The sequence below is a fragment of the Dendropsophus ebraccatus genome, chromosome 8, assembly GCF_027789765.1.
Source record: "Dendropsophus ebraccatus isolate aDenEbr1 chromosome 8, aDenEbr1.pat, whole genome shotgun sequence".
NCBI classification, from domain to species: domain Eukaryota; kingdom Metazoa; phylum Chordata; class Amphibia; order Anura; family Hylidae; genus Dendropsophus; species Dendropsophus ebraccatus.
Genome location: NC_091461.1, coordinates 73,914,287 through 73,942,053, shown reverse-complemented (window position 1 = coordinate 73,942,053; position 27,767 = coordinate 73,914,287). Strand labels below are relative to the sequence as shown.

The 27,767-nt window shown below is 40.6% G+C and overlaps 1 protein-coding gene and 2 long non-coding RNA genes across 3 annotated transcripts; 1 reads left to right on the top strand and 2 right to left on the bottom strand.

The window, feature by feature from the left end:
• On the bottom strand, nucleotides 1-2,487 carry LOC138798664 (uncharacterized). Its single transcript, XR_011364130.1, has 3 exons — nucleotides 2,307-2,487; nucleotides 1,131-1,199; nucleotides 1-209 (listed from the first exon to the last, which is right to left on the bottom strand). It is a non-coding gene; the product is annotated as an uncharacterized lncRNA (long non-coding RNA).
• A 3,146-nt stretch (nucleotides 2,488-5,633) lies between these two features.
• Nucleotides 5,634-8,062, top strand: LOC138798663 (uncharacterized). The gene is made up of 3 exons (XR_011364129.1): nucleotides 5,634-5,817; nucleotides 6,322-6,390; nucleotides 7,859-8,062. It is a non-coding gene; the product is annotated as an uncharacterized lncRNA (long non-coding RNA).
• Nucleotides 8,063-23,031: 14,969 nt separating this feature from the next.
• LOC138798662 (proline-rich protein 9-like) lies at nucleotides 23,032-26,267 on the bottom strand. The gene is made up of 3 exons (XM_069979201.1): nucleotides 26,070-26,267; nucleotides 24,398-24,460; nucleotides 23,032-23,229 (listed from the first exon to the last, which is right to left on the bottom strand). The coding sequence occupies exons 1-3, from the start codon at nucleotides 26,185-26,187 to the stop codon at nucleotides 23,165-23,167; spliced, it is 246 nt and encodes an 81-aa protein (XP_069835302.1). The 5' UTR covers nucleotides 26,188-26,267; the 3' UTR covers nucleotides 23,032-23,164.
• Nucleotides 26,268-27,767: the final 1,500 nt, after the last annotated feature.

Genomic DNA, 27,767 nt, shown 5'->3' with positions numbered 1-27,767 from the left:
TGTAGACTAATATTTTATTTTGTAGCAGTATTACATCAGCAAAAGAAAGAATCTAAGATGGGTAAATCAATGCATAGGATTATACAGGATATTGTGGACAAGAAGAAAGCCATTCCAAATTGTGTGGTAAAGATTTGGACATCTTTATTTATTACAGCAGCAGCATGCTTTGTCCTGGCAAGGAGTAGGACAGCAGGGATTGCAGGGATCTGTCAGGAAGAGATCACACGTTAGAACATGACACAAGCAATCTGTTTCTAATGCTCTGTTCATTTTACTCTTGTTTTCCAATATATAAGTGCGGTGTTTTTGGCAGCAAAAATAATGTAGTTTGCAGAGCTATTTTCATATGGGCATATTATGGATGTATTTTTGATTCTCTATTATGGTCGTAAGTCCCAGCCTGACCATGGATCTAGTGACCCAACCTGACAGGTGTCATTTCAGGTCAGACCCGGACTCAGGCCAAGTTTTACTACTTTCTATTGTATTATGTGTGACAAGTCCTCATAGGTTTCAAGATATTTATTTGCTGATTGTCACTGATTGAGAACATTCTGGTTTACTTTCAGTGACTAAAAACAATTACTTACATGTACTGCTCGCAGCTGTTGCTCTCTCTAGTTTGTAATAGTGTATCAGTCTGGACAGTTTAGGGCATGTGCACAGTAAAGAATTTGCGCGGAATTCATCTGCCAGCTCTTTGGGCGGATGGCAGATTGAGCTTCAGAATATCATATGGAGCTGGCAGAACTTCAAGTGGAGTACGCTATACAGACTACGCTTGAACTTTCTGTGCAAATCCTGTAATGTGCACATACCCTTACTGTTTAGCTCACAGAAAGTGGCCTGTAGTATATGGTTTGCCATTTCTGAGAGCAAAATGGTAAAGATGGTATCTGATAATGCTAACACAATTGAAACTGAAAATATATTAGTAAGCTGTAAAGATTTAATGTTGTATACATAACTTAACAAAATTATTGAATGGATAATGAATAATACTATAATGCCAGATTTTCAAGCAGCACAAAATGTATCTATACCTGTGTGGTTTTCCAGTTATGTACAATCATTGATTTAGTAAAGGAATATCTAATAAATCTACATAGACTGATAACCACGATTACCTTGGTTGTGATGGTAGTGGTGACCATGATGATGGTGAGATCCATGATACTGAAGTCCTGGTTTACATGCTGACAAAACAAAGAATGAGAATAAAGTGAGTGATAAATTCTCTTCCTAGAAAAACATTAGTCTCCTGGAAGAATCAGACTCTAGATAAACTCTTTATGCTGCTGATCTCACCTTTCAGATATGTTATGTCATTCTCAAAACTTTGCTACTTGCTTTGTACTCAGGGGTGTAGTTGTTGTTTTTTTTTTAATTCTCCACATATTACAGTACATTTTGCATTTTCCCTATTTAAGAGGCCAGCACAGGACAGTGTATGGGCCCCTATATAGCCAGCAGATACTATGTTGGGAGAGGGGTGCTAGTCAGGGAGAACTTCCTTCAAGGCTCACCAAAAAAACCCTCAGCAGTCTTTGTACAGTATCTATTAGTTATAGGTATGCATGGCTGGACCCATATGCATCGGCCCAGTTTGCACATATGCTGTGCCTGCCTATGACTGCTTTCTGGCATTGTTAATATACCAATATAAACTTGCATAATATACTGTATGTACAAGCCATAAATACGTCTAAAAGGGAATGTGTCATCGGAAAATGACTTATTGTTTAAATAATGTTTTAATGTTAAACATATTTTTAAAGAATTTTGGTAAATTTTTTTCTAATTTTCCATTTTCCTTTCTATATTATAAAATAATCCTGCAGTCTGTCAGTTTTCATTCTCACCACTGGGGTTAAAACTAAGCTGAAATTTACTGTTCTGTCTGTAGTGATAAGAGGAGGCTGCTGTAAAGTGATCTGTGCAGCATTGCAGCGTCATGTGACCCCAGTAGATAGATGAGACTACCTGAAATTACCTCCTCACAGATTACCAAGGTCACATATTTTGCACTGCAAAGTTTCTCATTCATTGCAAGGGGACAGCCTCAGTCTATTTTCATCTATATCCGAGAGACTTGCTGTAAAGCATGTCAATGAATGCTGCTAAAATCAGCCCAGGCAATATGGTAGACCCCATAACAATGTACACAAAGTGAAATAAAATAAATACACTCAGAAAATAGAAATAGGGTAGAATAAAAGAAGATTTTTTTTGTATCTGACTCTGATCAGTAAAAGAAAATATTGTGACACATACCCTTTAAGGGCTGTAAAATAGTAACTTACGGTCTTGGCATGGATCTACGCAGACAGGTAGTTTTTGGCAGGGGTCTTTGCATGGATTCAAGCAAAGGTCTTGGCATTGGGTTGTTTGGCTGAATGGTCTTCCTTTAAATCCAGACATTATCAGACTCTAGGAATGATGTTATATCTGTCTTCAGAGATGGCAAAGAGTAGAAGTGTTATCAATGGTGCGTATGGTCTGTTTATATAGTGAGCAGGGATCAGGATACATTCCTTATATGGTGGTGACAGCAACATTATGGTTATTAAATCTACACCTGACTGCAATAAAGCCTGATTAAATGTAAATGGATTATAATTTTTTATAGAGATAAAATTTTTTTTTATTGGGATTAATAATAAGAGCATGATTGCAATATAGAAACTTGTACAGATGTACCCTGTGACTTACATGCTACATATGAATACAGCATGTTCAGAGGACAAATGTGTAAGCAACATAGAAACATAGAAGATTGTGGGCAGAAAAAGACAACTGGGTCCATCTAGTCTGCCCTTTTAGTATTTCCCTTCTTATTATCTTAGCATAGATAAATGTTTATCCCAGACATGTTTAAATTCAGTTATTGTAGATTGTTGTTTCCAGAACTGGACACAGTATTCCAGATGTGGTCTCGCTAGAGCTGTATACAGCTGGATCACAATCTCCCTCATTCTACTGGTTATACCTCTAGCTATACAGCCCAGTATACGATTTGCCTTCCCTGTCCCCTGGTTTCACTGGTGACTTATTATAAGGCTATGTTCACACTACGTATATTTGAGGCTGTATTTGGTCCTCATGTCAGGTCCTCATAGCAACCAAAACCAGGAGTGGATTGAAAACACAGAAAGGCTCTGTTCACATAATGTTGTAATTGAGTGGATGGCTGCCATTTAATGGCAAATATTTGCTGTTATTTTAAAACAACGGCTGTTGTATTGAAATAATGGCAGTTATTTACCGCTATATGGGGCCATCCACTCAGTTACAACATTGTGTGAACATAGCCTTTCTGTGTTTTCAATCCACTTCTGGTTTTGGTTGCTATGAGGACCTGACATGAGGACCAAATACAGCCTCAAATATACATAGTGTGAACCCAGCTTAAAGCTGTCAGAAATCACTACCCCTAAATCCTTCTCTTCTGAAGTCTTTGTTAACACAGAACTGCACCTATGATACTCCGATAGAGGATTCCGTCTCCCCCAAGTGCTGAGACATTTTTAAGCATGTGCAAATATAAGGAACTGTGCCCATGCCATCTGCAGTGGGTATAAGCTGTAATGTACAAAGAACTTTGATCACAGGTACTTGCAACTTAGATGCCATAGTCAATAGCACAACAGCAAATGGTTTTACAGTGATGGGGCTCTCTCTGTTCACTTATTAGCACCACTGTGACTAAATATTTGGCTGCCCATAGGTTATCATTACAGCCTGGGGCCTTACCTCTCAGATATGTTATACAATATTATTTATGCTGCATAGTAAATGTTATAAACAAGAATCCCATCCCTCAAGAATGAAGCAAAAACAAACTATATTTCTTGCATTTTCTTTCAAGTAGAGGGCAACAAGTCCAATACCATGTAAAATGTCAGATTAAGAAAGTTGTCTTATCTCAGCCACCCCATAGCTGATGCCAGTCTGGTGATCAGCTGAAATTTGTGGGTTATTTTCAGAAATCTCTGCCTGTCAGCTGTCATTGTTAGGAAATACTGCAATTGGCCATTCAGTACTCTGTAGCAGTATGAAACGAACAGCTAAGTAATACATGAATGGGCCATAACCATCAGGGCAAGAGCAGGTCTTTGCTACAGGATAATAAATTTACTATTAATGATCACCATTTTCAGAGAAAATATGGAACAATACGGCACATTGTATGTGCTAAATTTTACTCACAAACCATGTTTTATACTGAAGTCTTTATAGTTGCCTCTTTCTGGACCATAAAATACAGGCTCAGGGTACAAACCCACACACCTCATACACAGCAGATACGCAACAGATTTGATGGTGCAGATTTGATGCTGTGTTCAGTTATTTAGATCTAATCTGCTGCGTATTTGCTGCGTATTTGCTGCGTATCTCAGCAGTAAATACGCTGCATATACGGTGTGTGGGTTTATACCCTTATACACCAGAAGATTTACTGCTTCCACTCCAGACATACACTGCTGAGGCGGTGTAAAAGCTTGGGTCTGCTTGTTCATGGGTAACAAATAAGAATTTTGCAGTAGTTTAGCTATTATGATTGTGTGCAGCCACATGTAGTCGCTGTTCTGTGTGGGGAAGGACGGATACAGATAATATTTAAAGAAAAGAAAGAAGTAAGGCTTAAATGTGACCTAAATATTACTCCCAGACAAAATGCGTATGGGTAGAGGGATATTTGGGTGTTAACAGATAATGATATTAAGTGTGTAGAAGTGGATTTTAATAATGGCAAAATGACAAGCCCAGTCTTGCCCATGTGTAGTTAAAGGAAATAGGGAACATTAAGGAGACATCTTACAGACAAGGGCACAATATATGGTAGAGTTTCCAGGTAGACAGGAGACAAAGGGATTTATTTGCTATCTTCAAATAGACTGTAATTAAAAGTGTTGGTGAGCTGGCCAAGGCCATAGATGTACATTGAGAAGTGAGATAAACTGAACCTTGTAGTACTCTGACGCTCAGTTCCCCTCTGGCACTCCGGTCTGCATTGGTCCCTGTGTTTGCTTATCCCGATAATGCACTCTCCTGCACTCTCATATATATATATATTTTTTTTTTTATTTATTTTTTTTTTACCCAAACCATATACTTTGGGGGACATTTATTAAGTCCGGCGTTTTCTGCGCTGGGCTTAAAAAATGTCCCCGCAGCTCCGGCACTACAGAGATTTATGTAGAGGTGGACCGCCTCTACATAAATCCCGCGCACGTCAGTGCGCGCGGCAGGAAACCTACGCCAGCTCAGAGCTGGAGTAGGTTTCCTGCTTATTTTTACAGAAAAAAAAAGAGGTTGAATCATGCCCACCTCTTGTGCATATATATATACATTGTCACATAGCATGACAATAGCCTCTGTCCTGTGGACATGTAGTACTCATACACAGCACGTATCTCACACGTCATATATCTGGTGTCCACGCTGCAATCATGCTCTTGCTATTAATACCTATTTAAGGATGTATCTTTATAAAAAGTATAATCCATCTACATTTAATCAGGTTTTATTGCAGTCAGGTGTAGATTTTATAACCATAATGTTGCTGTCACCACCATATAAGGAATGTATCCTGATCCCTGCTCACTATATAAACAGACCATACACACCATGATAACACTTCTACTCTTTACCCTCTCTGAAGACAGATATAACATCATTCCTAGAGTCTGATCATGTCTGGATTTAAAGGAACACCATTCAGCCAAACAACCCAACGCCAAGACCTTTGCTTGAATCCATGCAAAGACCCCTGCCAAAAACTACCTGTCTGCGTAGATTCATGCCAAGACCGTAAGTTATTAGTTCACAAGCCTTAAAGTTTAGATACATTTTATGATTATATATTGTATAAGTTGATATAAGTTGAGGTATATTGAAAAAAAATCAGAAAATGGTCATAGTAAGGCATGCCATGTGTGCAACTTCTGCAGATACATTAGGGACCAGTCAAGGATATCAGTAACTAGTATACTCAGATGTAGAATGATTTTTACAGGTAATGCTTGAGAGACATGTCCTATGACTAGCACCCCATTCTAATCATAGTAACCTTTAAAAACACAAGGGCCCATACAGTGCCGGCTCTTAAACTAAGGATAAGAAGCAGACACTAAATGTTAAATTTGAATTATAGATCAAAAGCCTGAGTACAAAGCAAGGAAAAAAGTTTTGACAATAGTATAAGAGTTAAGATCAGCAGCATAAAGGATTTACCTTGTGTCTGGTTCTTCCGGTAAGCAAATATGTTTTTAAGAATAGAATTTACCACTCTAATCTCATCCTTAATTTTGTCAGCATGTAAAACAGGACTTCAGTACCATGGATCTCACCACCAGCATGGCCACCACTACCATCACAAACAAGGTAATCCAGGTAATCAGTCTCTATAGATTAGGGTTAGTGTTAAGCTAAAAAGCAACAAAAAATGAACAAACAACAACTAAAAAAAAAAAACAGCAATCTTTTGTTAAAATGATGTATCCATTCTTTGAATGGTGTTTTTGAGATGTTAGGTTATATTGCTTGGTATTTGGAATTTGAAAGAATTTAGTGGCTTTGTACAGTAATGCTTAAGGCTACTGTATGTTTATACAGTGTACTTTTCATGAAAAGGACAGCCATTGTTTTCAATTAAAATTCATAATGCAATGATTTGCATTGAAGTCAAACTATGTATTGAACAATGGCCATTGCTTGACTATGGCTGTCAAAATAATGTTCATGTAATTTATTTCCATCCCTTGTCCATAGACTTCAATGCAATTTTTCATTTAAGACAATGGTTGTTGTTTATATGTAGTGGGAACACAGCCTAAAAGGTATTTTCTGGGCCAATGCTCAGGATAGGCCATTAATTCCTGACACTTTGCACTTGTGCTGGTCAACTGTTTGGCACAGCAGCATGGTCACTGAACAGGAGCTGAGCTGCAGTAACATGGCAAAAACACTAAGGGAGAGATTTATCAAACATGGTGTAAAGTAAAACTGGCTCAGTTGCCCCTAGCAACCAATCAGATTCCACCTTTCATTTTCCAAAGTGAGGAATGAAAAGGGGAATCTGATTGGTTGCTAGGGGCAACTGAGCCAGTTTAACTTTAAACCATGTTTGATAAATTTCCCCCTAAGTTCCTTTGAATGAAGCCAACTGCTGCTTGCCCTATTTAATGTATAGTTCAATCACTGATCCCTGATTCATGGTCTATTCTGAGAATAGCTGTCACTTGTATTTGCCTACAATCACTGTATAAATCAGAATTTCAACTATATATATATATATATATATATATTTATTTATAAAAAAAAATTCAGACTAAATCTATACTAAAGAACTAAATCTGTATGTTAAAAGGCTAAATATGGTTCAGAAGGGAATAATTAATAGAAGGAAATGTAAAAAATAACTGAACAAAAATAAAAGTACACAGTTTCAGGCTGGTTGGGAGCAGGATCAGGAGCAACATGACAAGATGTCATTTTACAGAAAGAGTAGTAGATGCTTGGAACAAACTTCCAGCAGATGTGGTTGGTAAATTTCCACTAACAATGTAAACTTCCCTAAGATAAACCTATAACTATACTAATATAATAAGAAATAAAATAATACAGTACAAGGGCAGTCTAGAGGGAATAATTGTTGCTTTTCTGCCGACAGTCTTCTAAATCTTGACTTACTGAGTTTTTGTCCATTAGTATTGTCTGTTGTTTTCAGTTTTTAATGACAATAGCCAAAATACCAAAAAACATATAAAATTGAACACAACACCAATTTAAAAAAAAAACTTAGATGCAGATTAGTTATTCCATGTTCTAACATGTAATCTCTTTCTGGCAGATCCCTGCAATCCCTGCTGTCCTACTCCTTGCCAGGACAAAGCATGCTGCTGCTGTAATAAATGAAGATGTTAATCCGCACCATCCAACATGGAATTGCTTTTCCTTTGCCAATATACTTATATTAATTGACCCTTATTAAATTCAGTTTTTTCTGCTGTTTGTTATACTTTCTGCTACTGAATAAACTGTTTGCTTGCATCTATATGTTTTGTATTATTTGCTCACATCAGATCATTAGTGAAAAAGAACTTCTAAATTCCAGATTCTCTGACACAGGTCAATAACGAGAATTTTACAGAAAGTATTTTCTAAGAAGTGCGTGTAGTACAATGATATAGCATGGACACATTTAATATATTGATATACTACTGCATGTTTGGAAATTCGTACTATACCTCATTATAACTGACCGAAATCATAGACTTCTTGTAATATTGAATATGAGATATATTAACAAATACCATCACTAGAATGGGTTCAGACACTAATTTGGTTAGTATTTGGTGCTCATTTTAATCAGTATTTTTTTTTAACTAGAAATGAAACCGATACAGAAAAAAACTATAATGAAAAGATTTAGGCCTTATTCCCACATACCATAATCTACAGATCTGTATTTCCATACTTGAGTTAGTGCACATTTACACGATCAGTAGATTACAAGGACGCAAACCAATCCTGACATGTCCTAGTGTGGACCCAGATTTTTTGAAGATTTTCTCATAGAAATCAATGGGATCCACTATTTTCTACATATTATAACCCTTTGGCATCTGCATTTCCATAAAAAAAATAAGGAAGAGTTATTAGCCACAAATTGAAAGGTTGTGTTTACCAAAATAATGGATTTACTACAGATGCTCAATCCTTAATTTTTTGTAGATTGTATGGGTGGATAGCGGGAGGAAGCTGCGGAAATGAAAAAAAAATAAAATAAAATAAATAAAAATACTGAACGTGTGCATAACACCTTACACTTCCCCCCCTGTGTTTAGGAACCACTGCTGGTTTGGGTAAAAATGCAGACAAAAATTAGGACTGAATACTGACTAAAATTACAGAGAAAACTAGAAGCAAAACTCCACATTTTATACATACATCCTCCTGCATTTCAGTGATTTTTACTTTACAGATAACATAGCAGTCGGAACTAGATGGAAATTTTGGGGGACGTTTATCAAAACTGGCATACTTGGCATATCAGAATTGTAAAGTGCTGCGGAATCTTTTGGCGCTATATAAATAAATATTATTATTATTATTATCATTATTATTATTATACTTGTACACCAGACTTAAATATAGCCTGGGTCCCTTTTTTCCAGCCACATTTACTAAGAGGCGCACGTACGCTACAGAAAATTGTCGAATCTGCCCCTTTTGCAGGGGCACACGTTGATAAATGGTTCCACTTTATGGATAATTGAACTTTTAACTATTATGTGGCAGCTTTTCTGTTACAAAATACAAACAAAATATCATATGAAATAGCATACTTTTCAAATAGTTCTGTCAAAATTTTGTTTATTGAATATTTGCTAAACAACATGGAATCATGAGCCTACTTTTAATGGACTATGACTAACTGAAAGTTTTTGCCCAATAAGCACACAAATGTTCTAATGTTCTAATTATTTCATAATGATGGCCGTGATTTGTACAAGGATGGATGTTTTTAGGAAATATTAAACATTTTTTGGCCTCAAAATGATGCCTGTCCTAAAAGACTGTGTAGAACCATAGCCTTAGTCTATGTTCACATAACATCAAAAAAAGAGAAAAGAAGCCCGCTTTTTCTATTTAAAACGACGTCTGTTAATTGCTGCAATTTAACCCCTTAAGGACAGAACCTGAAATGGCCTTAATGACAGAGACAAATTTTATGAATATAACCAGTGTCACTTTATTCATTAATAACTTCGGGATGCTTTTACCTATCCGGCTGATTCTGAGATTGTTTTCTCGTGACATATTGTACTTTACATTTCTGGTAAATTGGAGTCGATACTCATAACGAATCTTTATGAAAAAAACCCAAATAATGTGAAAAAATGTGAAAAAATGCATTTTTCCAACTTTGAAACTTTTTAGCGTATACAGAAAGTGGTTATACCACATAAATTATATATTAAATAGCATTAGCAACATGTTTACTTTACGTTGGCGGCATTTATTAAACTATCTTTCATTTTTTTTAGACGATAGGAAGCTTAAAACATTAGCAGCAAATTTCCAAATTTTCAGTAAAATTTCAAAATCAGATATTTTTAGGGACCTGTTCAGGTGGGGGCTCGGTTCAGACGTTGTAACCGTGCGGCTGTATTTGCGGCTGTAATTGTGCGGCGGTATTTTTGGTGGTTCGTGTGTATGCTTGGAAGTATAGGATATGCGGCTGCACAGTGCACACTATGTCTGAATCTACGGCCCTATCGTAAACGGACCCGTAAAAAATTAACAAGACCATTGTTTGCGGCTGGACATGCGGCCGTGGATTGACAGGCGGTCCGTACGGAGTACTTCAAAAATAGCCGGCAATGATGCCGAATGCCGATGCCTCTAATAGTTAATATATTAAATTACTAAAACACATTTTCTTTGTAATCAAGACACTTTCGTTGTTCAATAATTTATTTCTAACGAATCCATCATTTTGCAATTAAATATACTGTTAAAATAAATAGATATATAAATAAATGTATATTTATCTATATATTTATTTTTTGACAGTATATTTAATTGCACAATGATGGATTCGTTAGAATTAAATTATTGAACACCGAAACTGAATTTATTTCCACGAAAATGTGTTTTATTAATTAAATATTAATTAGTACAGGAAGCTCCATAAGCCATTAATTCATATTCCCGGATATAGAGCATTCTGTACTAATCATCACTTTACTTTAATGAAAACATCAAATGTTTCTTCTAATTATGTTATGACAATAGCATTATTAGAAGAAACATTTAGAATTATATGTGCGCTCAGCTGATTGGCTGTTCGGCTGAGCGCACGTATAATGAGCCGGTCCGCAGTACAGTGACTTCATTGTGTTGCGGACCAGCGAAGAGGACACATCGGGGTGAGTATAGAGCTCTCCCCACCCCCTCCCCTGCACTGCACCCCTCCCAGCAAGGAAGGGGGGTCACTTAACCCCTTCCTTGCTGGGATGGGTGCAGTCTGACATCAGTCTGGCCCCCAGGGGGTTAAGGGGGATGCAATACATCCTCCCTTAACCCCTTGGGGGTCAGACTGTAAGCAGCGATCTGTAAAGATGCTGCATACTGTAAGGAGCACAACACCGCTCACAATGATGGGTGTTGTGCTCCTGATTGTGTTTTTTTTGTGTGTTTCTCCCTTTTTGTTTTTCAGATATCGGTATCCTGGGGATTACGTTGGATTCCATAGACTACGTCGATGACCAGCGGTTGTTGTTTTTTAATTTTTTGTTGTTTTTAATTTTTTTTAATAAAATGGTCAATGAGGGGTGTGGGGGTGTTTTTATTTGAATAAAAATGTTTTTTAACTTGTGTGTTGTCTTTATTTCTTTACTTTATAGACTTAGTAGTGGAAGCCGTCTAATAGACGGAATCCATTACTAAGTTGGGGCCTAGTGTTAGCCGGTATAAAATGGCTAACACTAACCCCCTATTATTACCCCAGTACCCAATGCCACCAGGGGTACTGGGAAGAGCCGGGTGCCAGTGGTCCCGGAGCGTCAAAATTGGCGCTCCTGGACCGGGCGGCAGCAGGCTGGTAAGATTTAGGCTGGGGAGGGCCTAAACCAATGGCTCTTCCCACCCTGGTGTTACCAGGCTGCTGTCGTTTGGTTTTTAACCCGGCTGGTTATAAAAATAGGGGGGACCCTATGCGTTTTTTTTTTAAATAACTAAATAATTAAAAAAAAACGCATAGAATCCCCCCTATTTTTATAACCAGCCGGGTTAAAAACCAAACCACAGCAGCCTGGTAACACCAGGGTGGGAAGAGCCATTGGTTTAGGCCCTCCCCAGCCTAAATCTTACCAGCCTGCTGCCGCCCCAGTCCAGGAGCGCCAATTTTGACGCTCCGGGACCACTGGCACCCGGCTCTTCCCAGTACCCCTGGTGGCATTGGGTACTGGGGTAATAATGGGGGGTTAGTGTTAGCCATTTTATACCGGCTAACACTAGGCCCCAACTTAGTAATGGATTCCGTCTATTAGACGGCTTCCACTACTAAGTCTATAAAGTAAAGAAATAAAGACAAGACACAAGTTTAAAAATTTTTTTATTCAAATAAAAACACCCCCACACCCCTCATTGACCATTTTATTAAAAAAATTAAAACAACAACCGCTGGTCATCGACGTAGTCCATGGAATCCGACGTAATCCCCAGGATACCGATATCTGAAAAACAAAAAGGGAGAAACACACAAAAAACACACAAACAGGAGCACAACACCCATCATTGTGAGCGGTGTTGTGCTCCTTACAGTATGCAGCATCTTTACAGATCGCTGCTTACAGTCTGACCCCCAAGGGGTTAAGGGAGGATGTATTGCATCCCCCTTAACCCCCTGGGGGCCAGACTGATGTAAGACTGCACCCATCCCAGCAAGGAAGGGGTTAAGTGACCCCCCTTCCTTGCTTGGAGGTGTGCAGTGCTGGGGAGGGGGTGGGGAGAGCTCTATACTCACCATCCGATGTCCCGATGTTGTCTCTTCGCTGGTCCGCAGCACAATGAAGTCACTGTACTGCGGACCGGCTCATTATACGTGCGCTCAGCCGAACAGCCAATCAGCTGAGCGCACATATAATTCTAAATGTTTCTTCTAATAATGCTATTGTCATAACATAATTAGAAGAAACATTTGATGTTTTAATTAAAGTGATGATTAGTACAGAATGCTCTATTGCCAGGAATATGAATTAACGGCTTATGGAGCTTCCTGTACTAATTAATATTTAATTAATAAAACACATTTTCGTTGAAATAAATACAGTTTCTTTGTTCAATAATTTAATTCTAACGAATCCATCATTGTGCAATTAAATATACTGTCAAAAAATTAATATATATATAAATATACATTTATTTATATATATATATTTATTTTAACAGTATATTTAATTGCAAAATGATGGAATCGTTTACATTTAATTATTGAACAATAAAAGGGACTTTATTAGAAAGAAAATGTGTTTTATTAATTCAATATATTAACCATGAGAGACATCGGCTATAGTGCAGAGGATCGCAAACCCCGGTAATAGCAATTCATGTAAACTGTGTTCCCTGCTTTCCCAGATGCATCCAGAGGTGTTTGCATCACTTTCTTAACATTTTATTTGTTATTTTTAGTTTAACCAGATTTCCAAGTAAATGACCGTATGTTTTGAGCCGCATGTCTATTTTTTCCCACGGCCGGAGTTTCACCCGCACATTTACAGCCGCATAAAAAATACAGCCGCACAGTTACAGCGTGTGAACCCAGCCTCAAAGTGTATTTGAGGGGCCTGTGTGTTAGAAAGCCCCATAATGCACCCCATTTCAGAAACTGCACCCCCCAAACTCTGCAAAAGCATATCCAGAAAGTGTTTTAACCCTTTAGGGGAGTCACAGAAATAAAAGCTAAGTGTGTAAGGAATTTGAAAATTTTAATTTTCTGTGCAGAGATTTTATTGTAATCCAATATTTTTCATAATTATAAACCTATTACCAGAGAAATGCACCCCAACAATTATTGTCCCGTTTCTGCAGTTTATAGAAATACCCCATATGTGACCCTATTGTGCTATTTGACGCAACCACAAGCCTCAGATATAAAGGAGCGCCTAGTGAATTTCAACGCCTCCGTTATATTTGGTCATTTTTGACTGTACCACTTCAGGTTGGCAGAGGCTCTGGGGTGCCAAAACCTAAAAAACACCCCTAAAGGGACAACATTTAGAAAACTACACCCCTCAAGGAATGTAACAAGGGGTGCGGTGAGCATCTGGACCCCACAGGTGCTTCACAGATTTTCCGAACAATATGGCGTGAAAAAAGAAACATTTTTTTTTTTACACTAAAATGTTGTTCTAGCCTTCAATTTTTCATTTTCTTAAAGGGATAAGAGGCAAAAAAAGACATGAAATGTGTAGCGCAGTTTCTCCCGAGTACGGAAATACCCCACATGTGGCGATAAAGTGCCAAGGGGGCGCAGGACGAGCCTCCAAAAGGAAGGAGCGCCAATTGGATTTTGGAAGCTGAATTTCACTGAAAAGGATTTCAAGGGCCATGTCGCATTTACAGAGCCCTCGTGCTGCCAAGACACTGGAAACCCCCCACAAGTGACCCCATTCTGGAAACTTCACCCCTCAAGGAATCTAACAAGGGGTTCAGTGAGCATATGGACCCCACTGGTGACGGGCACAAATGTGGAACAATGTGACGTGAAAGGGAAAAATTTCATTTTTTCACTTTCATGGCACAAATGTGCCCGTTATCAAGGGGTCCATATCCTCAATGCACCCCTTGTTAGATTCCCTGAGGGGTGCAGTTTCCAGAATGGGGTCACTTGTGGGGGGTTTCCAGTGTTTTGGCAGCACGAGGGCTCTGTAAATGCGACATGGCGTTCATCATCCATTCTAGCCAAATCCAACCTCCAAAATCCAAATGGCGCTCCTTCCCTTTGGAGGCTTGCCCTGCGCCCACATGGCGCTTTATGTCCACATGTGGGGTATTTACGGACTCGGGGGAAATTGCTCTACACATTTTGTTTTTTTTCCCTCTTTTAACCCCTTGTTAAAATGATAAATTCAAGGCTAAACCAACATTATAGTGTAAAAAATGTAATATTTCATTTTCACGCCACATTGTTCCACATTTGTGCCCGTCACCAGTGGGGTCCATATGCTCACTACACCGCTTTTTACATTCCTTGAGGGGTGCAGTTTCCATAATGGGGTCACTTGTGGGGGGTTTCAACTGTCTTGGCAACACAGGGGCCTTTTGAATGCAACATGGCCCCTCGAAATCCATTCCATCCAAATCCAGCCTTCAAAAACCAAATGGCGCTCCGTCCCTTCGGAGGCTTACCCTGCACCCGCATGGCGCTTTATGTACACATGTGGGGTATTTCCGTACTCAGGGGAAATTGCGCTACACATTAAATGTTTTTTTTTTATCTTTTAACCCCTTGTGAAAATGAAAAAATCATGACAAGATTAATGATTTAGAGTAAAAATTTTACAAAAATTACACTAAATGTTGGTCTAGCCTTGATTTTTTTCCATTTCCACAAGGGGTTAAAAAAGAAAATGAACACAAAACGTGTAGGGTAGTTTCCCCTGAGTACGAAAATACCCCACATGTGGGCATAATGTGCCATATGGGCACAGGGCAAGTCACCAAAGGGACAGAGCGCCATTTAGAGGCTGGAATGGAGGATGGAGGCCATGTCGCAATTACAAAGCTCCTGTGCTGCCAGGACAGTAGAAACCCCTGACAAGTGACCCCATTCTGGAAACTACACCCCATAAGGAATCTAACAAGGGGTGCAGTGAGCATTTGGACCCCACTGGTGACGGGCACTTACGTAGAACATGTGCCAAGAAAATAAAAAATACAATTTTTTTCATTTTCACGTCCCAAATGTGGCCTCACCAGGGGGCCATATCCCCACTGCCCCCCTTGTTAGATTCCTTATCGGGTGTAGTTTCCAGAATGGGGTCACTTGTGGGGGGTTTCTACTGTCCTGGCAGCACAGAGACTTTGTAATTGCATCATGGCATCCTCTAATGGGAATGGCGGCCATTCCTACTTAGCTGGGGAAAAGGGACAATTTTAATTTATTTGGGGGTATTAGGCCAAATATTAGTTTATAAGGTTGAAAATGACAGGTGTACATCAAATTCAACCTGTGTTGATCCAGAGGAAGGCAAAAACCCCTCGTGAGGCAGACGACAGTAGCCTCATCACAGGGGAAAAATTCCTTCCAGACTCCATAATGGCAATCAGAATAATCCCCGGATCAACGTGACCCCTGAAATAGGAATAAGGGACAGAATTTAGATAATGTAGAACCCCGATGAAGTGTGGTACGCCTTGGAGCGATCCAGTATGCAGAGGCCGGGGGGATCAGGACAGGTGTCACACTGGAAAATGGTGTCCTTCCTGATCCCCCTGTTACGCCACACTCTGCACTTCTTCTGGGGTCTCCCTTTCTCCAGTGTGGGGGACGTCACCTGGAAAATGTTGTCCTGGTGCGATACGGGGTCCCTCATATCCAGAAGCGCTGGGTCCGCTCCATGGCTGCTAAATATTAGGGCGCTATTACTGCTTCTGATATGTTCGGATCGTGCCGCAATCTACAGTAGCTCGGGCAGCGAGGGACCGGAAGAGGGGGTGCTGGTATAAAAGTTATCCCCGTACAGGTGGTAACCTTTATCCAGCAGTGGGAAGATCAGTTCCCGGACGATCTTCCCACTTGTTCCGAGGATGGGGGGGGGGGCATCTGGGGGCTGCATTCGGGTGTCCCTTCCAACATACACTCTAAGGGTATGTGCACACAGCGGAATCGCGACAGATAACCCTTCGTGCATTCCACAGCTGGCACCCACCAGCAAAGTGATGCGGGCACACGTCTCCGTCCATGTCATAGACTCCATTCTATGCACGGGCAGATTCCGCTCTCCGTCCAACGTGTTCATTCTTTGGATGGACGATGGATTCCGCCCGTGCATAGAATGGAGTCTATGACACGGGTAGAGACATGCGCCCGCATCAGTCTGCCGGTGGGTGCCAGCTGCGGAATGCACGAAGAGTTATCCTTTGCCATTCCGCAGTGTGCATGTACCCTGGATCTGTAAGTGTACCCTGAGGTACGCTCACAGAGTTTGTAGAATTTCACACCATACCGTGATCTCTTATTGGGACGGTACTGGCGGAAAAGACGTGTCTGGGGGGCAGCGTACGCTACGCTACCCCCAGACACTTCACCAGATGATGAGGATGATGAGGATGAATGGAGGAAAGAAGGATCCCCCCATTCATCCTTACTGGCTGTTTCGGTGTCGGAGGCAATAATAACATATTCCTCTGACACCGAAAACACCCTGGGGGACATCTTTATACGGGGATTGGTATATGGGGTATGTAGTGGTGTAGTGTCAAACTTTATTCAATGTAGTGTGGTGTAATGTAGTGTTTTTTACGTGTTTTTTTACAGTAAGTATAAAAAAAAAACCTACGCCAACAAAGGAGTTGCTGATAAATGCCGTACTTATGTGCGGCACTTATAAGCAGACCGTGGCAGTAGAATATAGAAAAAAAACACCCTACGCCAAAAAGGAGGAGTTGCTGATTAGCAGCGCAGTTTCGTGCGATGCTGATCAACACTCAGCGGCGATAGGGTGCGGAAAATAGAAAAAAATTTTTTTTCTACATTCTGAACATCCCTGTAGCTGCTGATAAGTGTATTACACATATCAGCCGCTAGAGGGCAGCAGAGCGCAAAATACGGAAAAAGCCGACGCTGGAGCTGAAAATAGCCGAGAGAAGCCGAACGTGACGTCACGGAGGAAGCCGAAGACCCGAACGAACACGACGCCGCGAACCAGGAAGACGACGATCAGGAGCCCGGGACAGGTGAGTAATGTACAAATACTTGCTCTGGACCCCTCGGCTACCTAGCTGAGGGGTTCAGGGCAGGTATTTACTATTTTGTGGGACTCTGATCGCCGTGCCACCGGCCCAATCGCCGTGAAGGCCGGCGGGTATCGGACAGCCGTTCACGGCGATTGGGCCGGTGGCACGATGACCACCATTACTTTTTACAGTAATGGCGGTCGGTGCCATCCTCGGACAGCACCGGCCGCCATTTTTTTCCGGGTCATAGGGTCACCGATGACCCGGAAAGGTTCCGATCGCCGCTATTGGCTGATCTGAATTGATCAGCCTATAGCGGCGATCGTAAGCACGGGGGGTGTTAACCACCCCCCGTGCCGTGAAGCTAAGATGGCCTGCTATGATTTATAGCAGGCCGTCTTCCCCGATCGCTGTGTGTGAACACGCAGCGATCGGGGAAACAAGTACCAGGGCGCGAGGGCGTAAGTTTACGCCCGATGTCGTTAAGGGGTTAATTGACTTCAATGCAATGCATTGATGTCAATGGAATGGCGACGTTTAATGCACAGTGTATAAAATGACGGACGTTGTATGCGCAGACTTCAAAATAATGATCATGATAATTATTTTTGGACGTCTTTTGCAAACACTAGATGTTATTTTGTAGTGGTTCACTCACAGGTTTTTTTTCACCGCCTTTTCACCTTTTTTACTATTAAATTCAATGGCCTTAGGCTATGTTCACACAACGTTTTTTCCTTTCCGCTTAAAATTACGTCCCTCGTTTTACTGTTTAGCCGCAATGATGGCTAATGGCACATTATTCTAGTTTACATGGACTAATGGGGGAGATTTATCAAAGGGTGTAAAATTTAGACTGGTGCAAACTGCCCACTGCAACCAATCACAGCTCAGCTTGCAGGTCTGGTGAAAGAAAAGAGGAGCTTTGATTGGTTGCTGTGGCAAGTTTGCACCAGTCTAAATTTTACACCCCTTGATAAATCTCCCCCATTGTTCTTTAGGTGTGTCCTTGATTGAAAAGTCCATTGAATTTAATAGTACAAACAGTGAAAGGACGATGTAAAAAGAAAAACTGTGTGTGAACCAATAAAAAATAACGTCCACTATTTCAATAGACGTCCAAAATAATTGGCTTGATAATTATTTTGACGTCTGCGCTGATAATGTCCGTAATATTATACACTGTGGGCATTTTGTGTCATTTCATTGACTTAAGGCCCCATTCCACGGAATGATTATCGGCTGCATTCGGCCGATATCGGCTGTTACGGCCGATAAACGTCCCGTGGAATTGACAGCAACGATCAGCCGACATCGTTCACGTCAGCTGATCATTGCAGTCATTTATTTTTCAACATGTTAAAAAATAAAGGACTGATACAGCAACGATCAGCTGCCGTCGCTCCGTGGAATAGGAGCGTTGGCAGCAGACGCTGCTGTATCCTATGGGCTGCCCAGACGATCAGCGATCCCCCGGGCAGCCCCCCCCCCGCAGCGGCCCCCTTCAGACTCACCTGCTCGCTGCCTCCGCATGGGGAAGCGGCAACAGCAAGCGGGGAACGAGGAGCAAACGAGCCCTAATAGCGCTTGTTTGCTCCTGTCAGTTGGCCGTGGAATAGGGCCTTTAAAGCATTCCCTTTTAGGCTGTGTTCACACAAATTAAAATACATGCATTGCAGTAAATGGTAAGACGGATGTCCAATGCACACAATGTATTGATTAACAGATGTTATCACAAGTCTATACAAACAAACAAGAAAAAATAGAAATTACTACTGTGGTAGGCTCAGAGGATGGTGCAAAATTATGTTTATTAAGTGCAAAATGAGTATATACAAGTATTACAAATCTGTAAAGTAGAGGGTATACTGTAGGTAAGAAAGTAGGCTAAGGTTCTATCGGGAAGGTAGCCCTGTAAGACCCTGCCTAGCATAGATGAGAACCGCTCTGTCAGGCGTCCCTTGAATTGGAGGATGCACCTACACTAGAAAACCGTCATCAGGCTGTCAAGGTATTTCATTATTGGTGAAACTGGCTCAGTTGCCCCTAGCAACCAATCAGATTCCACCTTTCATTTTCCAAAACTTCTGTGAAGAAGAAAAGGTGGAATCTGATTGGTTGCCGGGGGGCAACTAGGCCAGTTTCACTTTACACCATATTTGATAAATCTCCCCCATAGTCTAAACAAATTATTTTGGAGACACAGTTAATCGGGGTTGTTCCCCCTCCAACGCATCTCTCCTATGTGGTGGGCCTAGGTTCATCAGGGAGTATTGTGGAGATAGTATGTATGTTGTCCTCAAATGAAGGTCTGTAGTATCTGGATAAATGAAAAAAAAAAAAACAGTGAAGATGGGGGATTAGTATATGGTATCATTGTGTCACACAACTGAGGAGTCAAGTGCATGTGGTAAGGTAAGGCAGGTATACCCTTAGATTAAAAATCATATAAGGAAGTTACTTACTGCTAGATATTAAAATTAAAGATCTTGTAGAAGCACTACTATGGCAGGTAGCGTCGCTCTTATTGGATAATTAAGTTAAGCCTTAGGTGGTCTGCACTGTAGGTACATGGTGATGGCTGCTGTGAGTAAACAGAGTAAGACAGAATATTGATAGAGGGGAGCATACAATGGTATAGATCCGAAGGGTTGTATGCCTCAACCTGTGTCACAGTATGAAAGATAAACATGCTGCAATTGCATATTCACATGGTAGTGAGTAAAAATTGTGGCAATATAATAGACAAATGCATAAAATATATTTGCATATTTACATATTCAATACTAGCATATTCACATGGTAGTGAGTAAAGATTGTGGCAGTATAGGAAATAGATTGGTGGCTAATGAATATAGTATTTATGGTATTTGCATACTCACATGGTTATGGTTGCAGCCACGTTATATGTATGCCGGTAAGTGAAATGTAGTCTATGCTGATGTAGCAGGTATGTGAAGCACTGACAGCGCTGGGAAATGCAGTGCAGGTTCCTTTAATCAGTGCACAGTTGCGGGCTACAGCCTTTCACTGATCATGTTCAGGAAGGTGTTGATTATAGGGATATGGGCAGCTGGATGGGGGTAGGTGTTCCCTGTCCAAATAGGAGTGGAGGAGTCCAGTGGCTGTAGGAGGAACCCAGTAACAGTAAGTATCTGGTAGTCTGGGTCCCTATCCCACACTGCCAGATACTTACTGTTACTGGGTTCCACATAGGGGAAACGCGTTGGAGGTGGAACAACCCTGATTAACTGTCTCTCCAAAATAAATTGTTTAGACTATATGTCCTCCTCTCTATGCACGTTCTGATTCATTCTACCTCACCAGATGGCAATACTGTATTCCCCTAACAGCAATACATGACTGCAATCTATCTTGACAGCCTGATGACGGTTTTCTAGTGTAGGGCATCCTCCGTCTTGCTAAGGGACACCTGACCCAGCGGTTCTCATCTATGCTAGGCAGGGTCTTACAGGGCTACCTTCCCAACAGAACCTTAGCCTATTTTCTTACCTATACCCTCTACTGTACAGATTTGTAATACTTGTACTGTATATACTCTTGTACACTTAATTAACATTATTTTGCACCATCCTCTGAGTCTACCACAGTAGTAATTTCTAATTTTTCTTGTCCGTTTTTACTATTAAATTCAATGGACTTTTTAATTAGGCCACACCCAAAGGCCAATTAGTAAAGGGAAGGCTAGACAGCTAAATAACATCCGTTATTTTAGCCTCAAAATAACGGACGTCATTTTAAACGGAGCTGAGAAGATGTTGTGTGAACATAGCCTTATATTGAAAATCAATAGTCAATGGATAATGTATAACAGTTTTTTAGGATGTTACATAGTCTAATACTATTCTTAAACTTTGAGGGGTGGGGTTTAGGCTATGTTCACACCATATTTTCAACAAAATAAAATGCTCCATTGAAGTCAATAGGAAACTACCTGGTATAGAAAATTCTCCTAATTAGTTTTTCATGCTATTGTATGTATCAATTTTACTGAAATTGCTGGAAAAAAATTAAAACACCGTGTGTGAACACAGCCTTAGATACACAGAAGATAGAAGAAAATGACCACCTGGTCTATCTGATTCATCCTTATATTACAATGTCTAGCAGGGAAGACCACATCAAGATCAAGATGTCGACTACAATAAGGCCTAATGTCCGCCATGAAAGGAATACAATGGTCCATAAAATGTTGTCAGACAGACATGTTAAAAGGTTTGATCATCCAGGGTTTCAGTCCTGAGACCTCCAACATGTGTGGATCATCACCCAGGCTTGACACAGGAGATGGGTTCCTATATTGTGTATGGATGCCATTACTTACAACATGATGGATTGAGTGAAGATCCAGCCATAAGTGGAGGTCTCAGCACTGGCACCCCAACTGATCAGAACTTATGACGTGTCAACATTTTAATAATGACAATATGGCCTCTTGCACACATTCATGTATGCCTCTGTAATGAACAGTTCATGATTGAGGGCAGACCACACTCGCCTTACGAGGTAGTACCAGTCCGAGGTCTCTGTCTCTGGGTGAAGCTTTCCCACTTAGTCAAGCGTTGTCAGTAGAGAGCAGCTAACTTGCATCTGTGCTCTACTGCAGATCATTCCCACTGCGTCTCTTTCTCTAGGCTGTTACTGTCCTGATGTGAAGAATCCACGGCGTAGGCAAGGCTGTTCCCCTTACTCCGATTACCCCACAACTTGGTCTAGCAGTGCATAATTGCTGTTGACTCTGGAACTGGTTCTGACTCCTCTATCTCTGACAGGGACTAACTCTTGACTGGAGCTACACTTCTCCCCAACTCCCCACTGAACAGGAAGCCCCCTATCTGAGATAGGGTCGTGTGGCAGGAACTGTGAGAACAAGAGAGTGTGTGACAGGCTAAACCTTCTCACATGTACTGCAGCTGTGCACAGAGGGAGTGAGACACCTAGTGGCTGGAGCAGGGCACAGCAACCGAATAACCTAACTGTGGCACCTCAGTGAACTAGTTTTACCTGGGTGTGTGTAAGACAAGAAAACTACCCATAGTGGGAAACTACACTAAGACACGCTCCCTGCACAGACCTTCACTGGGGTGATGTTCTGTGTCCAGGGCAGGCCTTTTATAATCCCATAGACTTACTGTAAGCCAGAAGTTTATAGTGTGTGCACAGGGTATGTCCTCTCTCTGCCTGGATGTCAGGCTGTGCAGGACGGAAGGCTTGGGAGGTATGGATGCCAGGAGTGTGCTGCAGCTTGTATGATCTTTAGACAGATGTTAGTAGTAAATACTGCTAAAACATGCTTCTGCCAGAGATGAGCTCTACAATAACTCTCTAAATGTCCCCCATTAAATCAGAGCCAGAGTGTACAAGATTGTCCCATAGACAATGCAGTTCTGTAATAGATCTGTGTCTGTACAACAGGAATGATGTATTTGTCAACATTTACTTTCAAATATAAATCTAGTATACTTACTAATCTGCGTGTCTGGCCTAACAACCCATGCCAGGTGTAGATATGTAACATTCAAATAATGCAGATCATTCAGATGCAAAGTAATATTTTATTTAGCAGCAGAATGTATTACAAACATAGGCTCAATTTATAGAGAAAAAGATGATTATACAAGATCTTGTGGGCACAGATGAAGACAGTCCGGATGGTTTTTTGACCTCTTCATTTATTACTGTAATTGGTTCCTTGGCCTTGGCAAGGGTCTGGGCAGCAAGGGTTGCTGGGATCTGCCAGGAAAGGTTTACAGGTTAGCATATGGCACGAATAATCAACCACTATCACGTCTATCATTATTTAATGAATCGTGATCTTTTTTTATCAGTTCTAAAACAAAACAGGAACAGGAAAGTGGTCATGTGTATTAGAGTTATCTTTAAGGAACAGTCACTGAAAAAAAAAACTAATTTCAAGTGATGCATTGATCAATACTGAGGATTTGTGGGAAAAGACTCAGTAAAACTTATAGACTATTACTTTTTTTTCCTGCTTCACTTTGGGCTCTTGAGTCCAGTGGGTGGAGTCACTTATTGGTTGTGTGTGAGCGTACATAGAGTTATGGCTGTCAATCACTCATTAGGATCACTGGATTCATAAATTTAGGAAGTAAAATAAATTACAAACAAATCGGTGCCCTCCCAAATATATGCCAGTCTGCTTTGCTGCTTCTGCTCTTTAACGTGTTAAAGAAAGACCTTCTAATCTGAAACTACTATTACTAGGGATGAGCGAACCGGCCGAGGTTCGGGTTCATATGAACCTGAACTATCAGCTTCTAATTCCCGCTGTCTGCCCGCTCCGTGGAGAGGGTGGATACAACCTTGAGGACTGCCTCAAAAACTGGGATACAGCCATAGCCATCGGCTGTATCCCAGATTTCTAGGCGGTCCTCAGGCTGTATCCACCCTCTCCACGGAGCGGGCAGACAGCGGGAATTAGAAGCTGATAGTTCAGGTTCTTACGCTCATCCCTAACTATTACTTGTGCTAGCAATATTCACTTCGCAAACAGGTCTATGCCTTAAAGTGTACCTGTCATGAAGGCCTGCTGCTCTGTTACACTGGAAGTTTGGTTCTCTTTGCATGCACGCAATGAGACAATAACGCATGCGACCTCAATTGGATCCAAGGATCTAACTATGGTCTAATTCCTAAGTGGTGTGAAAGCTATTTTCCATATCCTTTCTTCCCATAAGGGCCTTGTAATAATGAATAAAAAATTGCTTACAGTAGATCTTTCTCAATCTAGTATCTTTGGTCTCATTTTCCTAATCTGTAGGTTTATTATATGTTCAATCTATGTCTATCCAGGTGCTGGTGTTCTGCTCCCAGCATTACAATGTACTGTTCTCCAGTCTATATACAGTCTATTGTGATTCCTGATGCTATGAATGATTACCTTGTTTGTAGTATAGACCTTGCTGCTGTGAAGAGCCAGAATACTGAGATCCTTGTTTGCATGCTGAAAACAGAAAAATTCCATTTATATTGACTGGTGTACACCCACAATTTACTGTTATTTAATTATGCTTAATATTTCTAATATTAATCATATACGATTTTATGAAGTGCTAATCCAAGTTTTCACACAATTTTATGTTTTATACAACATACAATTTTAATTGGTTGTGAGATGACCATTGTAACTCTATGAAAAACTAGTAATTGGTTCTGAAGCCTCTATAATATTATCCTAAAATGAGATTAAAAATGACGATTTAAATAAAATAAGTAAATCACTAATGAGAATAAAGCGTGTTTTCAGGGTCACACAGGGTCTCAGAATATTAAAGTAATGCCATCCTCATCTGTTGCCCAAGAGAGCAACAGATAAAGAGCAATACAGAACATGTAGTATCACACTGTACTGTAGAGAGGCTACTAGACACACACAGCAGTACAGAACATGTAGTTTCACACTGTACTGTACAGAGGCTACTAGACACACACAGCAGTACAGGACATGTAGTATCACACTGTACTGTACAGAGGCTACTAGACACACACAGCAGTACAGGACATGTAGTATCACACTGTACTGTACAGAGGCTACTAGACACACACAGCAGTACAGGACATGTAGTATCACACTGTACTGTACAGAGGCTACTAGACACTAGACACACACAGCAGTACAGGACATGTAGTATCACACTGTACTGTACAGAGGCTACTAGACACACACAGCAGTACAGGACATGTAGTATCACACTGTACTGTACAGAGGCTACTAGACACACACAGCAGTACAGGACATGTAGTATCACACTGTACTGTACAGAGGCTACTAGACACACACAGCAGTACAGGACATATAATATCACACTGTACTGTAGAGAGGAAATACTAGACACACACAGCAGTACAGGACATGTAGTATCACACTGTACTGCAGAGAGGAAATACTAGACACACACACACACACACACACACACACACACACCTGTACAGGACATGTAGTTACACACTGTACTGTACAGAGGCTACTAGACACACACAGCAGTACAGGACATGTATTATCACACTGTACTGTACAGAGGCTACTAGACACACAGCAGCACAGCACATGTAGTACCACACTGTACTGTAGAGAGGCTACTAGGCAGCCAATCACTGCATGCACTTTAGTAATACTGAGAGTTTACCAGTAAAATGGCCACTTTTATTGGTCGACCAAAGCTATTCACATGTGTCGCAGATCCTGACTGTAGCATTGTATGTTGTCTGATCTCAACTTGGTCCAGAAATGACTATTGTATGTTGAAAATATTTAAATCTGAGGCCATTGTACGTTGAGGGATCACTGTAATATTTATTATATATTAAATGGCAAAAAAAGGAACTGTGCAGACACAATACAGTCTTGGAGATTTAACATCTAACGCCAAAAGACTTGTGAATGCATCACTGAGATATCATACAGGCACTGAAGATGTACAGGACACACTCAGGATACATCACTAATGTAATATATTTCCTCCTCCTTTCATGTACATTCTATCTATATACAAACTGTTAAATAGTTTCCAAGCATTAACATTTGTTCTAAGGTTTTTATAGTAACTACTTACGGTCTTGGCATGGATCTACACAGACAGGAGCTTTTTGGCAGGGGTCTTGGCATGGATTTTGGCAAGGATCTGGGCACTGGACTTTTTGGCCACAGGGTCCTCCTTTGACTCCAGACATGATTGTTCCTGGTAAGGCTGTTTTCTCTCTATACACAGAGGCTAAGGAGCAAAAGTATTTTTCCAGTAATATTGGATATATGATTGCCCTATTTATATAGTGGAGCTGGTATCAGGATCCATTTCTCAACTTGATTGGTGACGCCAACATTTACAAGATGTTGAAATATACACCTGACTCTATAAAACTCGATTCACATGGAATATACCATATATAGAGTTTATAAGTAATTAGTGAGATAATGACTGTATAATTAGTCAGATAATGACAATAGATAAATAATTACAGATTACATATACAGCATAACTACTGTGTACAGATATCACACATGTAGCATATGTTTGTCATAGATATTTTTAACCTTTTTGTGCATCATGACCTAAATGTACATTCTTGTTTGAACTAAGTTTGCGCACTACAATGTAAAGTTATGCTGTGTGGATTGCATGGGCTAAGCCCATCCGTACCAGGTGCCAGCAGTGACATACTGTATAACTGCTGCAATGGCCACAATTCAAGCAAACTCTAATACTAGACAATAACAATGAGTGTTAGAAAGATCACCGGCACTACTCCAAGCAAAATCTGGACCTTGGATCGTTGGTCTAGGACTTGTAACAACTCCTCGCGTCGGGGTGCATTTCAAAAGTCAGATATAGCACTAGCAAACGTAGTAGAAAAAAGCTGAAAGCACTCACCGCTCTGATGCAAGATGTCTTTATTTCGTGATGGATTTAAAACATGGACATTAGTCCTGCAGGACGGCAGATGCTAACTCCTACACAAACAACTTTCTCATGACGGCCATTTCGCGCGCATGCGCGCTTCGTCATCTGACGAAGCGCGCATGCGCGCGAAATGGCCGTTATGAGAAAGTTGTTTGTGTAGGAGTTAGCATCTGCCGTCCTGCAGGACTAATGTCCATGTTTTAAATCCATCACGAAATAAAGACATCTTGCATCAGAGCGGTGAGTTGTTTCAGCTTTTTTCTACTAAACTCTAATACTAGCTATTTAAATCCTGCGGGCAGCAACAGAGGGAAATGACTCCCTTTGTTATTTCATACCTGCCCACCTGACACAGTTGCAAGGATAGGATGGGCTGTCCTGGTAGCTGGAAACCCATGAAGACCCCATGTTCTTTTATCTCTATAAGGCTGTTATATAATAAAAAAAATGCATATAATATCTAAAGCTGCCAACAGCTGGGCAGCCACATATGGGAAACATACAGTAACTATAAAGAATACTACAACTAGATCTTGATGAAGTTCAAGAAAAAAGCCTAAAAAAATTGGATTACAGTTAACAAGGACAGTGGCTTAGCAGTTAGGGTTGCTATGGCTGGCTGGCCCACCTCACCACATGCTGTAACTCTACACATTAGAGGGGACAATGGCACAGTACAAGTAGTAATAACAATATTTATTTCATAGCACCAACATTTCTGCATCACCTTTTTTTCTTTTTTGTTGGTGTTTTGTAGAAGAGAAAGGGCGATGCCAAGGGAAGAGGATTATAGCTGGGTGTCGTCAGCATAAAGATGGTATTAAAGGCCAAACCCGCTGATGGTCTGACTAG